Genomic DNA, 16653 nt, shown 5'->3' on the forward strand with positions numbered 1-16653 from the left:
TAGGGTTAGCCGGACCTGGTGTTGCGACTGGTTTGTGCCCGTTGTAACCTTGTTAGCCGAGCTACTTGGCTGATCTTGAATTTTCTCTCTGCCAAAGCAGCAATCGAAGGTCTCCCAGTCTCGAGTCGCACGTTTGGCGACTGAGCTCATGTTTATGAGATGGGAGATAAGGTTGTGTGGCGAGTGACGGCGAAACAATCGACGAATGCGATTTTTGACGCGACGGGCTTTTTTATTTGATATTCAGGAGATCCTTTACATGCCTTTTCTAGGTGTAGAACTGACGAAGGAGGTTGATGTTCCAGGGGCGCTCGACTTCCCTGGTGAGTGGCTCGCCTTTGTCATCCTTGCGAACGTCGGTGAGGTAGTAGGAGTCGTTGCCGAGTGCGCGGCTGACGGCGAATGGCCCTTCCCATGGGGGGAAAGCTTGTGCATGCCTTTCTTGTCCTGTATTAGCCGCAGGACTAGGTCACCTTCTTGGAAGGAGCGGCCGAGGACGCGGCGACTGTGATAGCGGCGGAGGCCTTGCTGGTAGATGGCTGTCCTGGCGAGTGCGAGGTCGCGTGCCTCGTCGAGGAGATCGACGTCATCTTGTCGAAGGCGTTCACTTTCTTCTTCGACGTAGTTGGCGACTCGTGGCGAATCGTAGGCGATGTCCGTGGGCATGATAGCTTCGGCGCCGTACACGAGGAAGAAGGGCGTGAAGCCAGTCGACCTGTTGGCTGTTGTGCGAATGCCCCAGAGTACGGAAGGGAGTTCTTCTGCCCAGCATCCGGCTGCGCGCTCCAGAGGTACTACTAACCGTGGTTTGATTCCATGGAGGATGCTCTGGTTCGCTCTTTCTGCTTGCCCATTCGACTCGGGGTGTGCGACTGACGCGAGGTCGAGACGGATGCCCTTGTCTTCGCAGAAGTCAGCCATTTCCCCCTTGGCGAAGTTGGTGCCGTTGTCCGTGATGATGCTGTGGGGGTAGCCGTAGCGGTAGATCAGTTCGCGCAGGAATTTGGTGGCTGTTTTACCGTCGCACTTCTTGATGGGTTTGGCCTCCACCCACTTGGTGAATTTGTCCACAGCGACCAGGAGATGAGTGTATCCGCCGGGGGCTGTCTTGAATTTTCCCACCATGTCCATGCCCCAAACGGCGAACGGCCAGGTGAGGGGTATGGTCTTCAGCGCCGAGCCCGGCATGTGCGACTGACTTGCGTACCTCTGGCATCCAGCGCATGCGCGGACGAGGTCGACTGCGTCTTCGAGGGCTGTTGGCCAGTAAAAGCCGCGCGAGAAGGCTTTGGCGACGATCGAGCGCGCTCCTGCGTGGTGGCCGCAGTCGCCTGCGTGGATGTCGCGCAGGATTTTGCGTCCTTCATCGGCGGTGACGCACCGCTGGAACACTCCAGGAACGCTGCGTTTGTAGAGTTCGTTGTTGATGATGGTGAAGGACTTGCAACGGCGTACGAGTGCGCGTGCTTCCGTTTCGTCCATCGGCAGTGCTTGGCGCTCGAGGTATCCTAGGTACGGTGCCGTCCAGTCGTCGGTGTCGGAGGCGAGAGCGACTAGAGCGGAGTCGAGTGTGGGTGGTTCGGCGATGTCGATCTCCCGTGGCGCGCGCACCGACGAGTGGCTGAGGATGTCGAGGAAGACGCCGGGCGGTGGCGGGAGTCGCTTGGAGCCAAGCCTCGCCAGCGCGTCCGCCTCTTCGTTCTTGCGTCTGTCGACCCACTCGACGACGTGACCGGCGAAGCTGGCACCGGCCTGGTCGACCGCTCGCTTGTAGGTGATCATGTTGGCGTCGGTGGCGTCGCAGGTACCTGATGTCTGGCTGGCGACGAGGTCGGAGTCGCCGAGACAACGCAGTCGTGTTGCGCCCATCTCCTTTGCGACGCGCATGCCGTGGAGTAGCGCCTCGTACTCGGCCATGTTGTTGGTGCAGGGCTCGAATCGGAGTTGCAGGACGTATCTCACGATGTCGCCTTTGGGCGAAGTGAGGACAACCCCTGCTCCTGCTCCTTCGAGGTTTTTGGAGCCGTCAAAGTGCAATGTCCAATGCTTGAGGTCCGCGGGAGAGTTCCGCTGCTGGGCCTCCTCCCAGTCGGCGAGGAAGTCGGCGAGCGCTTGGGATTTGATGGCATGGCGCGACTCGTACGTGATGTTGTGGACGCCGAGTTCGACTGCCCATTTGGCGATCCGACCGGTTGCATCGCGGTTGAGGATGATGTCGGCGAGTGGCGTTGAAGCGACCACCTTGATGGGATGCTCGTGGAAATAAGGGGCTAGTCGCCGTTGGGCCCTGAGCACTGCGTAAACCAATTTTTGGTAATGCGGGTACCGCTGCTTCGACTTGATTAAGGCCTCGCTGATGTAGTAGACTGGGCGTTGTGTTAGCTGGTCTTTCCCCTCCTCCTGGCGCTCAACAACCATTACCGCACTGATCGCGCGATTGGACACGATGACATACAGTAGCATGGTTTCGTTTGGGAGCGGGGCCGCAAGGACAGGAGCGTTCCGCAGGGCGTGCTGAAGTTCTTCCAGGGCTTTCTGCGCTTCGTCCGTCCATTCGAACGACTCCGATTTCTTCAGGAGGCGATAGAGTGGCGTGGCCTTGTCACCGAGTCGGGGTATGAAGTGACTGAGGGCCGCGACTCGCCCGGCGAGTTTCTGCGCGTCGACCAGGCAGGTTGGTTTCTTGGTTCGCGTGACTGCCGAAGTTTTTTCCGGATTGGGCTCGATGCCGCGCTTGGACACGACGTAGCCGAGGAGTTGTTAGGATGGAACCCCGAAGGTGCACTTCAGGGGGTTGAGCTTTATCTGATAACGCCGCAGATTGGCGAACGTCTCGGCGAGGTCGGCGACTAGATCATCCTGTCGAGTCGACTTGACTACCACATCGTCTATGTAGACGTGTACGTTGCGACCGATTTGGCACTCCAGGCAGTTGTTCATGCACCGCTGGTAAGTCGCTCCAGCGTTTCTGAGGCTGAAGGTCATGGACGTGTAACAGTAGGCGCCGAGTGGCGTGATGAACGCCGTCTTCTCCTGGTCTTCTTTGGCCATCTTTATTTGATTGTACCCGGAGTAGGCGTCGAGGAAGCATAGCGACTCCGACCCCGCGACCGCGTCGATGATCTGATCGATTCGCGGTAGGACGAATGGGTCCTTGGGGCAGGCGCGGTTAAGGCTAGTACGTAATCGATACACATGCGCCAAGTCTTGTTCTTCTTCAGCACTAGTACTGGGTTTGCCAGCCATTTCGGGTGCTTGATCTCTATGATGAAGCCGGCGGCGAGTAGCCGGTTCACTTCTTCGGCGATTGCGCGCCGACGCTCTTCGCCCACGGGTCGCATCGCCTGCCTAACGGGGCGTGCGGTGGGGTCAACATGTAATTTGTGCTCAGCAAGTTCTCTCGGGACACCTGGCATATCAGATGGTTTCCATGCAAAGATATCTCGATTCTCACGGAGGAACTTGATGAGCGCGCTTTCCTATTGGGCGGACAGGCCCGTGATATGTCTCCAACGTATCTATAATTTCTGATGTTCCATGCTAGTTTTATGACAATACCTACATGTTTTGTTCATACTTTATGATGTTTTTATGCGTTTTCCGCAACTAACCTATTAACAAGATGCCGAAGCGCCAGTTCCTGTCTTCTGCTGTTTTTGGTTTCAGAAATCTTACACAGGAAATATTCTCGGAATTGGACGAAACAAAAGCCCACGATCTTATATTTCACGGAAGCTGCCAGAGCCAGAGAGGGACCAGAGGGGAGCCCTGGGGGCCCCACCCCACATGGCGGCGCGGCCAAAGGGGGGGGGGGGCAGCCTATGGGGGGGCCACCCCCTGGCTCCTCCGAGGCCGCCCTTCCGCCTATAAAGTCTCTCCGCCTCGAAAACCCTAAAAGAATAAGCCACGAGACGAGAAAAGTTACGCAGCCGCCGCCATCGCGAAGCCAAGTTCGGGGGACAGAAGTCTCTGTTACGGCACGCCGCCGGGAAGGGGAAGTGCCCCCGGAATCCATCTCCATCGACATCACCGCCATCTTCATCGCTGCTGCTGTCTCCCATGATGAGGAGGGAGTAGTTCTCCCCCGAGGCTAAGGGCTCTACCGGTAGCTATGTGGTTAATCTCTCTCCCATGTACTTCAATACAATGATCTCATGAGCTGCCTTACATGATTGAGATCCATATGATGAGCTTTGTAATCTAGATGTCGTTATGCTATTCAAGTGGATTTTACTTATGTGATCTCCGGAGACTCCTTGTCCCACGTGTGTAAAGGTGACAGTGTGTGCACCGTGTGGGTCTCTTAGGCTATATTTCACAGAATACTTGTTCACTGGGTTATGATTTGAGTTGGATGTCTCTATGAAATTGTGGTGTGTTAGTACCTCCTATGAATGCTCACAGTGACAGCGTGGGGTGTTTATTAGTACTTGGGAATACATCTTTAAGGTTTGCTTTGCAGCCCTACACGGTGAATTAGTGTTCGTTATCCCGCCAGAGAGTAATTCAGAATAGCATAGTGAAGTGCTTATATTTATATTCAATTATGATTGCAATGTTGAGAGTGTCCACTAGTGAAAGTATGATCCCTAGGCCTTGTTTCTAAGCATTGAAACATCGTTTCCAACAAGTTCTGCTACATGTTTGCTTGCTGCCATATTTATTTTAGATTGCAATTGCTACTTATAATCATCCATATTACTTGTATTTCACTATCTCTTCGCCGAACTAGTGCACCTATACATCTGACAAGTGTATTAGGTGTGTTGGGGACACAAGAGACTTCTTGTATCTTAATTGCAGGGTTGCTTGAGAGGACTATCTTTGACCTCTACCTCCCTGAGTTCGATAAACCTTGGGTGATTCACTTAAGGGAAACTTGCTGTTGTTCTACAAACCTCTGCTCTTGGAGGCCCAACACTGTCTACAGGAATAGAAGCGTGCGTAGACATCAGCCCGTCCCAATGGTAACTTGCCTACTCGAGTCGTTCTCTACAAGATCTACTTGGCGAGTGTCGGTTGTAGGCTTGAAGGTTGCAGCAGACGAGTCGAGCTCAGTCGGCTTCTCAAGGATGGTGGGGTCGTTGCGGTCGACTGGGTACTTGGCGAGCTCGACGTTGTGGTCGCGTTCCACGGCGATGACGGCGTCCGCAAGCTTGGCGCCGTTGTCTTTGCACTCTAGTGCCATCTCTGGGTCGCCGTGGACGGTGATGACGCCGCGGGGCCCGGGCATCTTCATTATGTTGTAGGCGTAATGGGGTGCCGCCATGAACCTGGCGAACGCTTGGCGACCGAGGACGCAGTGGTATGGGCTTCGGAAGTTGACCACTTCAAACGTTATCCGCTCGGTCCGATAGTTCACCGGTGTGCCGAAGGTTACCGGCAGCGTGATCTTGCCGATCGGGAAGGCCTTCCGCCCCGGGACGATGCCGTGGAACGTGACTTTTGTGTTCTCGAGGCGCGAGTCTGGCAGGCCGAGCCGCTGGAAGGTCTCGTAGTATAGGATGTTAATGGAACTCCCTCCGTCCATCAGTGTCTTTGGTAGCCAGTAGTCGGCCACCTTGGGCCGGACGACTAGCGCCACTCGGCCGGGGTACTCGATGCGTGGGGCGTGATCTTCGCGGCTCCACGTGATGCTCTGCTCGGACCAGTTGAGCCACCGGGGGATGTCGTCGAGGATGACTGCGTGGACGGCCACCGCCCTTGTGAGGACCTTCCTGTCCCGGCAGTCGCCGACCCCGGTGAAGGTATGGAGCGAGCCGGCGCTGCGGCCGAAGCCGTCTTCTTTGTGCTGGTCTTGGTCCTTCGAGCGGTCCTTGTGCTGATTACTGCCGTCGGCTTCCTTGGCGCGGCGAGCTTTCTCTATCTGTTTCAGGGAGTAGAAGTTCCCCGTCGTGTGTGTCGAGGGCTTGCCCTCCCTACTGTGGTAGATGCACGGGACGTCCAGCAGGTTGCGCGCGTCGAACCATTTGGGTTGAGGTCGATCCTCCCGTGGCGTGCGGTTATCGCGACGGAAGGACTTCGGGTCGCGCTGCTCGTAATCGGTGTTGGCGACGAGTTCGGTGTGTCCACCGTCTGCGCGGCTTGCCGTTGCTTGACCGACCGCCGAACCGGTAGTCGCCGCGGCGATTGTCGGGCTGAGAGGGGCGGCGATTGCGCCGTTGCCCATACTCGTCGTCCGAGTCGACTGCAGGATCCTCGTCGGCGTAGCGCAGAGCGATGTCGAAGAGCTCGGCGATGGAGATGTTGTCTCTGCTGACACCGCGGAGCTTGGCGCTGAGCGGCTCATACCGGCAGCACCGCCGGAAGCAGTAAATCGCCGTGTCCGTGCTGATGCCGCTGAAGGTTGTCCACATGTCTTGCCACCGTTGCACCCATCGGCGAGTCGACTCGCGTGGGCCCTGGATGCAGCGATCCATGTCCTCTATGGTGGTTGCGCGGGTGTACGCGCTGGCGAAGTGCTAGATGAACGCGGCGCGGGCTTCCTCCCAAGAGTCGATGCTGCTGGGGGTGAGGGTGTTGAACCAGTGGCGGTTTACGCCATCCATCATGAGGGGCAGGTAACGGGCGGCGAGCAGCTCAGAGTGGCCCTGGATGCCCATTGCCATGGTGTACGAGTCGATCCAGACCGTGGGGTCGATGTGGGTGTCGTACTTCTCGATGTCGCGAGGCCCCTTGAACCCTACGGGGTAGGGCTCGCCTCTGATCATGGGGTCAAAGCATGCCGGGCCGACCCGATTGAATGCGCTCTGGCGTGGGAGTTCGTCGGCGTAGCGGTCATTCACGCGGTTGCGCGCCCGCCACTCCTGGTCGTTGACGATGTGGGTGCGCGCGTCGATAGGCTGCCCGTTGGCGGCGACCATTGCTCGCACGGGGCGTGGCTCGAATCGGTGATTGGTCGAGTGGGCTGCATGTGGTGCTGGTGGCGGGCAGTTGTTGACGTTGGCGACCGCGCGATTCGCCGCCGCTGGCGAAGCAGCGCGGCTGGAGGAAGAGCGCGAGTAGAGTCGCCCTTGCGATTCGGCAGCGGCATGATGTTGTTCCAGTGTACCACTGCATGGTGTAGTACACAAGTCGTTGACATAACACAAGCGAAACACCGTTCCACTCATATTACATCTCTCAGAGTGGTACAACAGAAACATATGCGAGTCCAAGGTATGTCTATAGAAGTACACACGAACTGTTTACATAAGATCCACACAGCCTCCTACTTTACAGTGAGGTAAAACTTCAAATAAACTCCAGAAGAACGACTCGTAGTCTAACTTGTTGCTAACTCAAGCTTAAGAGCTAACTGGCTTGCTATATAAATCTAGCTACTTAGGTGCTAGGATTAGGGAAAGGTTCCCTTCTATTACTAGTCTAGGTTTCCATTATAGCTGATGCAGAAGTTGACTCCATTGACTTCTTTGATTGGATTCTTCATCTCGTTGCAGTTGACTCCTTTGTCTTCGAGTTCCACAGTTTCTCCTTCGGTGCCTTGATCTAAGAAGGGGGTTCAAATGGGATAGAATGAGTACGAGCGTACTCAGCAAGTTCATATTAGGAAATAGGTGTATCATGCACTAGCTACAGCCATAGACCAGAAAGTCATAGGCCAATGCAAGTTTTTGTAAACATTTCTTCAAAAGTTTTATTTTATTCTGAAAACTATGCCCGTCAGTCTTCACAGGTTGACTAGAACTTCGTGGAGTTCCTTTCCTGCCGCGTTCGCAGTTCCCTTCCCGGAACAGGGAGTGACAGTCACAATTCTTGATACCCTCTGCAGAGGTGCGTTACTTTACCCCACAAGAGATCTTAACCATGTTGCCGGAAGAGAGTATGTCCCCATCCACACTTCCTTTGGTGTGAGGCCCATTATAAGATCCAAGCCAATCACTGCCTTCTCCGCGACCCTGCAAACCCACCCTTTTGTCCAACCGTACACCTCCAGTAGACTTCCCCCGATAATACGGCTTTACTCATGGTGTACTCCGGACAATCCATCATAGATCGTAGAGCCATCATCACTAACGGATGGGGATTTAAAAGGCTATCCCAACCTACGGCAGTGCCTCCAGCACCCCGCCGGCTCTACCAATCCGTTGGCGTGCAGAAGGGAAAAGATACAGCTGACTTCCCCAGAGCCATTATAGATCTCATGGATAACGCGATATGTACGGCGCTAGAATCACTGGACGGCATTGGTAATTAATCCTAGGGTGATATAACCCATTGCAATGGAACCTCCACCATATCAACACATACCATGGTTCCATTGCCCACCACATAGTCATATTCATAATTGTAAAATAATACTTTGCTTTTCAATGCATGAGTGATAAGTATAGTACTTTGCATATAGTTTGATACAAATAATCAAATGACATGAGCAAGCGATGAACTTGCCTTTCTTGACTGCAAGATTATGCAGGCAAAAGCTTCGATACGTGATAACTCCAAATTCTGAAATACCATCATCGTCCGGTAAGGACAATGTTTAAAGAACTGGCAAAGATGCTATAATGCATAGTATGAGATGCAATCGTCCCGAGCGTAGTTTAACCTCGATGATTTAGGATGTATGAGTTGTAAAGATTTCTTTAGGGTGTGTTATACTTTAGAATGGTTCTCAACAAGGTTCTTATTAAGGTTTGGTTATATTAGCATCATAATCAAGTGATATAAGACATCATAACAATCATACACATAATAATATTGGTGGAATAATATGTAAAGAACAGTTGTCAATTTTAAGTTCTACCGAACATGGTTGATGATTACTTGTATTATACTTCAAAAGAATAACTTTTGAAGAACATATTAATTAAGAAATAATGAGTATTTCAAATAAGGATTAGGGCTTCTAAGGTTTGATTGATATTTGTACTTCAAAAGAATAACTTTTGAAGAACAGGTTAAATAAGAATATGAACTACTATACATAGGAGCTATGTAACTCTAGGGTTTACCATTGAGTTCATTTAGTTGCACTAATAGGAACTAGTTGGTTCTTAACTTGGAATGGTTTCTATATAGCAAGTATTGGTAGGTTTATTGCTATGGTTTCTTCTAAGCCTCATATCAAAGGATGGTTATCAAGATGGTTCTATAAATTAGCTATTAGGGTTTACTATGGTTTCACAATTGCTTCACTAAGTAATCTCTAATTGCTTCTAAACTAAGTGAATTATCATTTCCTAAGTAGGGTTTAGTTGAATAGGAGCATGTGATGTGATTTGCTACACAAGGTTGGTATTAGGGTTTATCATCATGGTTTAACTAGGGTTTGATGGTTGAGGTTGATTCTAATGGGGTGATACTAAGTATGATAATCAGTGGTGCTAATATATTAACAAGCTAGGGTTTATACCTAGGTGATACTAGTGAATCATATAGGTTTTAATTAAGAATAGGAACATGAAATGACAAGCTCATGTGAATTGGTTTTAGGTTGATGGATCATGATTATGCATTCATTGGTTACTTATCAAGGTTCTACAAGTAAAGCTGAAATTCACATGATCACATGTGATAAGCAACTAGGGTTTTAGAGTTACTACTAAAGTGTAATGATCACATGGGTTAAATCCTTAGGGTTTAGGTTTGCAACTATTATGGATGAACACATGAAATAATGAAATCAAAGTCTTACTAAATTGAAACTAGGGTGTCTAAGTTATGGTACAACTCCTAAAATAGTAGTTGTTAATATAGTTGTGGTTACTAATTACTTTGAATCAAAACTAGTGATGGTTTGACCTTTTATTAATCTTCACAAGATTTAATAATTAGAGTAATTCTTATTTAGGTTTAATTAAGAATAAGGGTTTAATAATTGTTATTAGGTTTAAAGTATTTAACTTGTTAACTTAAAAATGTTTAAGTAAACAATTGTTGTGCTACCAAAATAATATTGGCTTTTAATATTTTCTTGAGTTATTACTATTTAAAGAAAATGGTAAATGGTAATTTGCAAATTAGAGTTTATGAATTACCACTAATAGTTAAGTTAATGCAAATATGATAAATACAATTAATCTTAACATTTTATTTAGTTACTGAATAGTTAAAATTTAATTTTTTGAAACTTCATTAATTATTGAATTCAAATTGTGTTTTAAATAAATGAAAAGGCATAATTAATAAGGTTAAAAATAAATGGATTTTTATTTTGACACACATTTTTGTTTGATATTTTATTTGAATAGAGTTTATTTTTGTGAGCATTTTGGTATATTATTTATATTTTTCTGAGTTGAAATGAAATTTCTATGATTTTTCAAAGTTTCAGGAATTTACTGGAATTTGAAATTAAACTAAATACTAGATGTACCGGTTTGTTTCTACCCACACACGCTGACATGTGGGGTCGTTGACTGGGTCAGCTGCCACGATGGCAACGACCAGTCAACAACGACCAGTGGCCCCCACACGCCACGTCGACTTCGCCGGAGACGCGCCGGTGAGCGACGACGACGGCGTTCTGGCCACCCCGCGAGCACGCGGAGTATACCAAACGAATCGCCTCGCCATGCGAGCATGATAGTGGTGACGCCACCACGAAAAGGTCATCGGAGCTAGCTCCGGCGAGTGTCTCTGCGGCGGTGCACGCCGGTAAGATCTCGAAATCAAGCTACAAGAGATGCCGAGAAGGATTGGAGGGTGCTAGAGGTGCGTAATCTCACCGGGAAGCAATTGGAGTGGTCGATGGTGTCGATGGTGGACTGGAGCTGGCCCTATTTCGCCATTTCCGGCGATGGCCGGAGAAAGGGGAAAATAGAAATTGACGTTGCTCCGAGCTCCCCTTCTCGATTCCTTCCGCCAGAAGGTCCTACGGCATCGGGCGCATCCAACGAGCTACGCCACGGACTCCGGGATGCTCTCAATCGACGGCGCCATGGAGTTCGCCGGCGAACAGTGAAGGAAGAAGTTGAGAGATAGAGGGTGACTGAGGAAGAATGGCTGGGCGGCGAGACATTAGGGTTTCAATGCGGAGCTCAGGGCGTATTTATAGGCCACGACGAGGTCTATCTCGTCACCTCGCCGGCGGCAGTGGCCGGGATGCCTCGATGAAGACTGAGGTGGATTGGGCGTGAATCTTGGCGCGATTGGGATAAGCTCGGACGCGAGAAATTTGTACGAGGTTCAGAGATGGCCTGCGACGTCCGGTGGCGTCCTTATCTTCGTCGAGGAGGTGGCAGAGGTTCGCCGGCGTCGTGTCGCCTGCAGGGAAGAGGAAGAAGACGACGCCCCTCCCTTTGTTTCGTGCCAGCGACGAAGAGGTAACCTGGGCTGGACTGGGCTGCTTGGTTCATGGGCTGGTGCTGGTGTTGGGCTGCGACGGTCCACCAGGTGAGCTTCTCTCTCTCTATATTTTCCTTTTCATTTTCTGTTTTTATTTTCTGTTTTCTAGTTTATTATTTGAATTCAATTCTGACTTCTATTTTGTTCTGCAGGTTTTCCAATTTTGATTTTCAATAGAATTTAATAGAAATACATATTGCATAGTTGTTGGATTCAAACAAGTATTTAGTCTTTGATTAAATTTGTGTTGTTGTGGGAGGTATTCTAATTTCAAATGGATATGGATTAAATGTTTGTCTCAATTAATTTTTATTTAGAAACCAAACCTATTTTGAATGATTTGAAATCTATAACCAGTACATGGTAAACATGTTATTAAGTTTTGTTATTACTTAACAATATTAATTGTTCCCAAGTATTTTATATTATGGCTAAAGTTTAAATTAAATGATAATGAGAATGGATTGGTTCATGATTTTATGTGAAGAATTGTTTCCAAAGATTTAAGAATATGGTTGGATAAATTTATGATGACTAAACTCATTTAGCCATCATTAGCTTGAATTACTTAGGATAGATCCTATGTGAAAGGGTTTAGGGTTTTGGTGATGCTTCCCTAATTGAAGTATAAAATAGGCATGAGGTATGGCAGGGTTCTAATTATAATCCAAAGTGATACTTGGATTGAAATTCAAATGTGGTCTAGGGTTTAAGTAGTGATCACCAATGTGATAAACATCTAGGATCAGGTATGAGCATAAGCTTGATTATGTTTTAGTGGCTAGGGTTATCCTCCTCACTTAGGTGGAATTATGGTTTCAAGGCAATGCTAAGTTTGTATCAAGTGTTTGGATAGGCAAAGTTTAAATACAATATCATTACTACTCTATACAAGGCATGAGTATTGATTTGGTTAACTACTAATGAGTTACTTATTATTTCATGAGAAGAATGAGATCTATACATCTCTTATATAGGTTTAATTTATCAGCTCAATTTATAAAGTAAAATCATGCAATAGACATGCTCCACTTATTCCTCACTAATCTCTCTTCTTTAATACTTCTCTCAACACACTTACTTGGATTCTTAGGGTTTATGATCATCACCCAATTTGTAATGATCAAAGTATGGCCTTCTAATAATTCATGGTTCTCTCTCCAAGATCAATTATTGGTCCATATACTTGAGTATACCTCTTTAAGTTGAGCTCTTCTGAATAGGTAGAGTTCCTCTAGGGTTTATGATCATTACCAAGTTGTAATGATCACAACACTTGCCTATCTATAATTACTAGAAGAATAAATTCTTACTTACCATCAAGTGTGAGCTAGGTCAAGTAGGGTTTAATACTTGACTTATATTTCTTGTATCATTGGTTAGTATCAACAAGTACCTCACTTGGATTTGTTTTAAATATTAAGCTAGGTTCTATTGAATGCATATTATAAGCATATGAATGGTTCTCTCCTTTCTCTCAGGTTTAATGGTATGAATTGAGAAACAAGGTTGGAATGGTCAAGGTTAATGAAGAATGAATATGAATGTTCTTGACTTGATTCAAGTATTGTAGTTGAACAAATATACCATGTGACTCATGGTAGGAACATTTATTTAGTAGAAGACATGGATAAGATAAGTAAAGAATAGTTTCTTAATTAATTGTGTTCTATGATTTAGGATTGAATAATTATTCATGTGTTGTTGTAAGAGATGGCATGTTGAGATCCTTTATAAGATCTTGTAGTTAATCCTTACTTAAGGTGTTGTTTGTTGTAAAACTAATTCCATTTGATCTAGCCCATAGATCAAATCATCTCTACCCAAAACAAGGTTTTAGCAAAGATCACAGTGAAGTTTACAGCGCTTGACTTGATGAACTACTTCAGTTCCAGCAAGTCAAGTGAAACTTCAGTTACTGTGGTAAGTTTTATTTGAAAGCGCGAAAATTCCCCGGATTTTCTATGCATGAATGCAATGCACACTTCGGTGTTCTCTCATTTTGTAGCCTCTAAACCTGGGATATTACAGCCTCTCCCCCTTAAACTGAACTTCGTCCCGAAGTTCGAACGCTCTCATGTTTCGGAATGTTGAAATGTCTTGAACAGATCACAATCCTTTCAAACTCCCTAGTGATCTCATTAGATATAATTGAATATATCCCTTGTCCAGATCCTTCCTGGAGTCTTCTGATGTCTGGCACTGATACTTTCTTCTATTCTATGATTTCTTCCAACACTCTAATCTTATAGGCTTACTTTCCAAAGATTCTTGGATTAGGACATCTTATTGCGTTAATGAACTTTACTAATGGTTGTGGTGACATCTTCTTATTTGGGTACTCAAAGCTTGGTTCTACCAGCTGCGGTGTAATATGGTACTACGAGTTACCAGCTGCGGTATCCACACCTTAAGTTTAAAGATTCATTTAAGGTAGGGTATTGTTTTCCCTTACTACCATAACGAAAGTAATGGTACTTAGTAAGGTATTACGATAGGCATGGTTCTGGTTGTTTAGTCCTACGAATGGATTAGACTCATTTAGTCCATCCAATCATGGCTTCTAGTTTGTACTAGTTATCTTCCTTTTGGTTTGTTTAGGTTCCATGAAAGGAATCTTTCTAATAATTATTAGTTTTAGTATGGTCAAAATCCTTCGGTCTTAAGCCTTCTTAAGCTTTGATTGTCCTCCGACATCTTCTTCATCCAACTTCATTATCTTAAGCTTACTTAAGTTCTCTTGGTTTCGAGTAATTACAATTACCCACTCAAGTTAAGGTCTAACCCTTACTTCCTTGAGATATGAACCTCGGCTTCTGGTCTGACAACCTCCTGAGAGTACTTTTATATGGGTAGTTCCCAACAACCTTATAAAAATAAGATCGGATTTCCTTTCAGTTCAGACCTTCTTCTTCGCCATTCATACTTCAAATCATGTCTTAATACTTCTCCTTCAGCCTTCCTCTCCCCCTTGGAGTTTACTAATGATCTTCCAACTTCCTTTCTTCTAATCATTAAACTCCAAGGTTAGAAGATTGGTCTAAGTCTGGTTTAGGTTTATACTTTTCTAGAGTCTCACGAAGAATTCTTTGTGGTGTATCCACACAGTTGTGGATATCCAATGTGAATCCTCCAACTAAATATTTACCAGCTACGGAATACCAGCTGTGGAATCCCTCTTTCCTTTAGGGTAAAGAAATGTTCAAGCTGTGGGCTATCTGGTACCAGCTGCAGACTATCTAGCACCAGATGTGGCTTATTGGATACCAGCTGTGGCTATGTTATGGTTTTATGTAATATCTACCTACCAGCTGTGGCTACTTTTATAGTTTTAGTCAAGATATATCTCACTTTACATTCTTTCTCTTCATGGTTATCCTATATCAACTGCGGTCTTATTATACCAGCTACGACTTCACTTGTCAATTTTCCTTCTTCGAGGGTTTGTTTTGCAAGAAAACCACTTGTTGACACCATGAAAATAGTATTGTAAGCGACTTCACTTGCATTCCCTTCTTCCAGAATGAATACAGCTCTACTTCTACTACTCCATATTCACTATTTTTCTCACTTTCATGGTACTTCCATGTTGAAATACTCCTTAATTAAGGATAAAAGTGAGTTTGATTGGTCCTTCCACCAGATTGTTGGGGTTACTTCCCACAATTTGACTTCTTTCTTCCATCATCTTGTCTTCAAAATCTTCAGAATTCGTCACTTCCTCACACGAATACCTTTACCCTCTAGACCTATAACATCAAGTAAGAGCTTGATATTGCAACATGCATTTGCATATCAAAGTCAAACTTCATGTATGGATCTAGTCAAACAATGAAAATCCAATAAAATCCAAGAAGATTCAGCTTTGTGTTTATAATACACATCCTTATATGCCTGAATATATAAGTTGGGTAAGACATCCCTAAACATCAGGCTCAGATGTGTAGTATATAACACCACATAAGATATGTTTAGGTTGTGATACTTAGCACAATACGTGAATTTCTACTATTTGTCTCAACATTTATCTTAATTGCACATTTGCAATCAAATAAACTTGAGCAAATTGGGCTAGGATAGTTGAAGTTAACCTAGTTTTCTTTGGAAGTACTAACAAAATAGTATACCATATATATGTGCTATTGAAGACTACTTCCTAAAATATAATTAGTTCTAACATGTCTACTCTAAACACATGATTGTTTAGAATATACCACCTATAACTCTAGGATTTCTCTATGTGATATGCTCTAAATAAGCCTTCTTTAAATTAAGGACTATGGTTCTAACATTATTGACACAGTTTCCAGGATTTTAAGGCCTAAGCTTTCGAACTATTCCCTAAATCCTACTCCTCATCATACTTCTGTTAATTCACTTATGATGTTCTAATCCCTCACATCATGATTCTCAAGTGAATCATATATGAGTACCTAGTTTATCATTGAAAAGTAAACTTGTATAACTCCTATCACTCTTCCTTACCTCCTATGATTGACTCATCATAGACATATACTACCTTATATAACTTATCTCCCTTACTTAACATCAGTCATTTGACTTTTTAAATGACTCTTACTTAACCATACTTGTATTGGTATACATCTTCCAATAGGATATCTTCCTTATGGTTGTATCCTCTCTTTGGACTACCATGTGTTGTATACCAGTTGTGGTCTACTACCACCCATTATCTTAAGCTTCAAAGGTGTTCTACTATTTTGGAATGAAGCAAGATAACTAATTAACCTTATTTAAGAAATATAGATAAGAAAGATTGACTCAAGTGTGTCAAGATTATTCTCAAGTGAATACCCATCTCAAGTCATAAGAATAGTTGGTTTAGCATAGTTGACTTAACTAATACACTTCCTATAGACACTACCAAACCTATAGGTCTCCTTTAAAGGGTTTTAATCCTAGGGTCAAAGCATTTGCTCTGATACCAGCTGTGGTGACCCAGCGTACCACTGCATGGTGTAGTACACAAGTCGTTGACATAACACAAGCGAAACACCGTTCCACTCATATTACATCTCTCAGAGTGGTACAACAGAAACATATGCGAGTCCAAGGTATGTCTATAGAAGTACACACGAACTATTTACATAAGATCCACACAGCCTCCTACTTTACAGTGAGGTAAAACTTCAAATAAACTCCAGAAGAACGACTCGTAGTCTAACTTGTTGCTAACTCAAACTTAAGAGCTAACTGGCTTGCTATATAAATCTAGCTACTTAGGTGCTAGGATTAGGGAAAGGTTCCCTTCTATTACTAGTCTAGGTTTCCATTATAGCTGATGCAGAAGTTGACTCCATTGACTTCTTTGATTGGATTCTTCATCTCGTTGCAGTTGACTCC

The 16653-nt window shown here is 45.8% G+C and overlaps 1 protein-coding gene across 1 annotated transcript; it reads right to left on the reverse strand.

The window, feature by feature from the left end:
* Window positions 1-255: 255 nt before the first annotated feature.
* Window positions 256-2418, reverse strand: LOC139833134 (uncharacterized). The gene has a single exon (XM_071823305.1). The coding sequence runs from the start codon at window positions 2416-2418 to the stop codon at window positions 256-258; it is 2163 nt and encodes a 720-aa protein (XP_071679406.1).
* Window positions 2419-16653: the final 14235 nt, after the last annotated feature.

Source organism: Lolium perenne, chromosome 7 (assembly GCF_019359855.2).
Source record: "Lolium perenne isolate Kyuss_39 chromosome 7, Kyuss_2.0, whole genome shotgun sequence".
NCBI lineage: Eukaryota > Viridiplantae > Streptophyta > Magnoliopsida > Poales > Poaceae > Lolium > Lolium perenne.

Coding starts and splice junctions, on each gene's coding strand:
- LOC139833134 (XM_071823305.1), bottom strand. CDS start 2,418: ATGGTTGTTGAGCGCCAGGAGGAGGGGAAAGACCAGCTAACACAACGC.